Source organism: Prosopis cineraria, unplaced genomic scaffold (genome assembly GCF_029017545.1).
Source record: "Prosopis cineraria cultivar Desert tree isolate PC_DT_omini unplaced genomic scaffold, ASM2901754v1 PC1, whole genome shotgun sequence".
Taxonomy (NCBI): Eukaryota; Viridiplantae; Streptophyta; class Magnoliopsida; order Fabales; family Fabaceae; genus Prosopis; species Prosopis cineraria.
The window spans coordinates 36,003,278-36,005,947 of NW_026555332.1; the positions used below are offsets into that span (position 1 = coordinate 36,003,278).

At 34.8% G+C, this 2,670-nt stretch overlaps 1 protein-coding gene across 1 annotated transcript; it reads right to left on the reverse strand.

Moving 5' to 3' along the window:
- Positions 1 to 387: 387 nt before the first annotated feature.
- On the reverse strand, positions 388 to 1,029 carry LOC129293854 (trypsin inhibitor-like). The gene has a single exon (XM_054932006.1). The coding sequence runs from the start codon at positions 1,027 to 1,029 to the stop codon at positions 388 to 390; it is 642 nt and encodes a 213-aa protein (XP_054787981.1).
- Between the last annotated feature and the right edge of the window lie 1,641 nt (positions 1,030 to 2,670).

Consider the following 2,670-nt stretch of genomic DNA (forward strand, 5'->3'; position numbering starts at 1 on the left):
TTTCTCTTCCCTTCTTATCCCTTTATCCACCAATATACTTATTAATATACTGGCATTATATTTCAAAAATATAATTAATTGCTTCTCAGACTTTATAAAATGACATAAATAAACAATGAAAAGTTTTTAAAAAGTTTCCTATAAGTATATAGGATTATCATATGCGTCTATGCATAAATATATTTAAGAGAGGCCATCAACTGATCGATAAAATATTTATTTATCACCAAGAGGATTTAACAGGTACACTGCAGTCTTATTACATATATAGCTACGAGAGGAAACTGATAAGAAGCTCCTCTTATATAATAATAACATGACTGCATAAAGATCTTAATAAAAACGCCGAAGAGGGGAGAGATAAAGGAAACGATCATCACACAATGCTCACTCGTCCAAATCTTCGTCTTCTTCATCACCTCTGCGATCAGCCTTAATGAAACAAACTTTGAGTGGTTCTCCATCTTTCACAACCAGACGCCTGTTCTTCTGGTCGTCCATGGAGATTCCCAGATCTGTACACCACTCACGACCATTATATGGATATACCGGGCAGTAAACAAGCTTGTAGAAACCTCTATACGGCTGAATTTTAAATGGACCAGTAAACACCTCCTCTTCATCCTTAGAAGAAGCAATCTTCACTGTTTGTGATTCTCCTTCAACCTTCCACTGTAACCTACTACCGCGGTAGCAAATGCTCGGATTTTCCAGTTGAAACTCAATTGTTAGAAGGAAGTCTGATCTGAGAGTAAGGCTAGTAGATGGGGACGCCAATCGAGCTGGCAAGCCTTTAGAGGTATCAGAGCTAGATTTCACCACAGTTCGAGGGCAGGTATCTCTTCCAGTTCTGGCAAGCTCAAGGCCACCACCGTTTCCTGTATAAACTGGGAATATATAGTATAAGCCTCCATTATATAAAGGGTCGCCATTCACGTCACGCAAATCGTGGGCAAGAGTACTTATGGAGAAGGCAAAGAGAAAGAGACTGAAGATGATGAGGGCGTGCAAACGCAACACAGTTGCCATTTTAAGTTCCAAGAGGGGGAAAAAAAGCTATGTCGCGCCTGCATGTAGTAGATATGTATGCCATGAAGGCCTTGTATTTATAGATGCATTTTATGTTGCACCATGTGATGGTCTTTTGTTTCTTTCAATCATAGCTATCTATTACGTGGTACCTTATACCCACAAAACAACATGTTGTGTTGTCAAAATGAAAAAGCATTTTGTTACATGTAGAATTAAACAGTGCCTTCTAAGATTTGCAATGGGTGAGTGGCCTAAATTTATTTATTCAACGGGTATCTTAATTATAATAATTAAGTTTTATCAACAATTGAAAAATATCAAGATAAAATTCTTTCTAAAAATTTAAAATAACCTTTATAATTTGAACACTCCTCATGCACACTTACCCTTTCAAAAATTTGAGATTTGATATTTTGTGAATATCATATGACAAAATCTCTAATTGAACGATTGTCATTATGTCATTGTCATGAGTCCTACAATGGAGAGCTTCACAAGTGCTATTAGGTTTAGAAGTGTGAGGGACTCTCCCATCTAGTTGATTAATCTTTTGGATGGTCTTTTAATGAAAGCACTAGTGTCATAAATAGAAGTTTAAAAGGAAAGTCTATCCCAAAAGACTAACTTATAACATCCTCGATTGCTCTATTCCATGACATTTCACTCGACCACTTGTTAATCAGAACCCTCTGTAGATAACTTTTTCCATGGCATTGGCTTCTCAACAAAAGTATCAATATTATGAACATAAGTTCAAAGCGAGATCTAATCCTAAAAGACTAGTTTGTTAGATGAGAGTGCTTCAAAATTATAAACCCCACATCACTTGTGAGCCTCCCCAATGTGTGATTCATGATGATATTCATTGAATCCAAATCTTGCCCTGTATGCATGCATGTCTTTGATAAGGATAGGGGTTCCAGGCTAGACGATTTATTTTTTGTTCTATATGTCCGTGTCCTACACTTTGCACCGTGTGTGCAACCTTCTAAAAACTCCCACATATATACGAAAACAAAACAAATGTTGCGAGTCCTAAGTTCTGACTGGGATGACGTGATGGCTTTTATTATATGAGTACTATACATTTATAAATCACTTTTTACTTTATTACTGAAAAATTCATGTTTGATTGAAGCATTGTGAAAGTTTTGTGCTGTCTAAATAAAGGCAATTTGTTACATCACTACTACAGAAAGATGTATAATTGACGTCTTATAATTGACGTTTATTTAAAAAAATGACAAATAAAAAAGGCGGAGAATACTTGACGGTTTCTACAAAACAAGCGTCAAATATTTAAGTAAATACTTGACGGTTATTTAAAGATAACCATCAAGTATATATATTTGATGTTTTTTTATAAATAACCGTCATATAAAGCAAAAATTTACACGTCGATCTTCAATAAACAAACGTCAAATTAATAGTAGAAAAAAAAATTAAATTTTTTCACATACTTGACGCTTGTTTTGAAATAACCGTCAAGTTTGTCTGCCATATACTTGACGATTGTTTTAAAACAAGCGTCAAATATGTAATACTTGACAATTATTACGAAATAACCGTCAAGTATTGTCATTTAAATTTTCTCTAGATTTCTTTTTCGCTCTCCATTTCTGCAAATTCTTCGTCTTC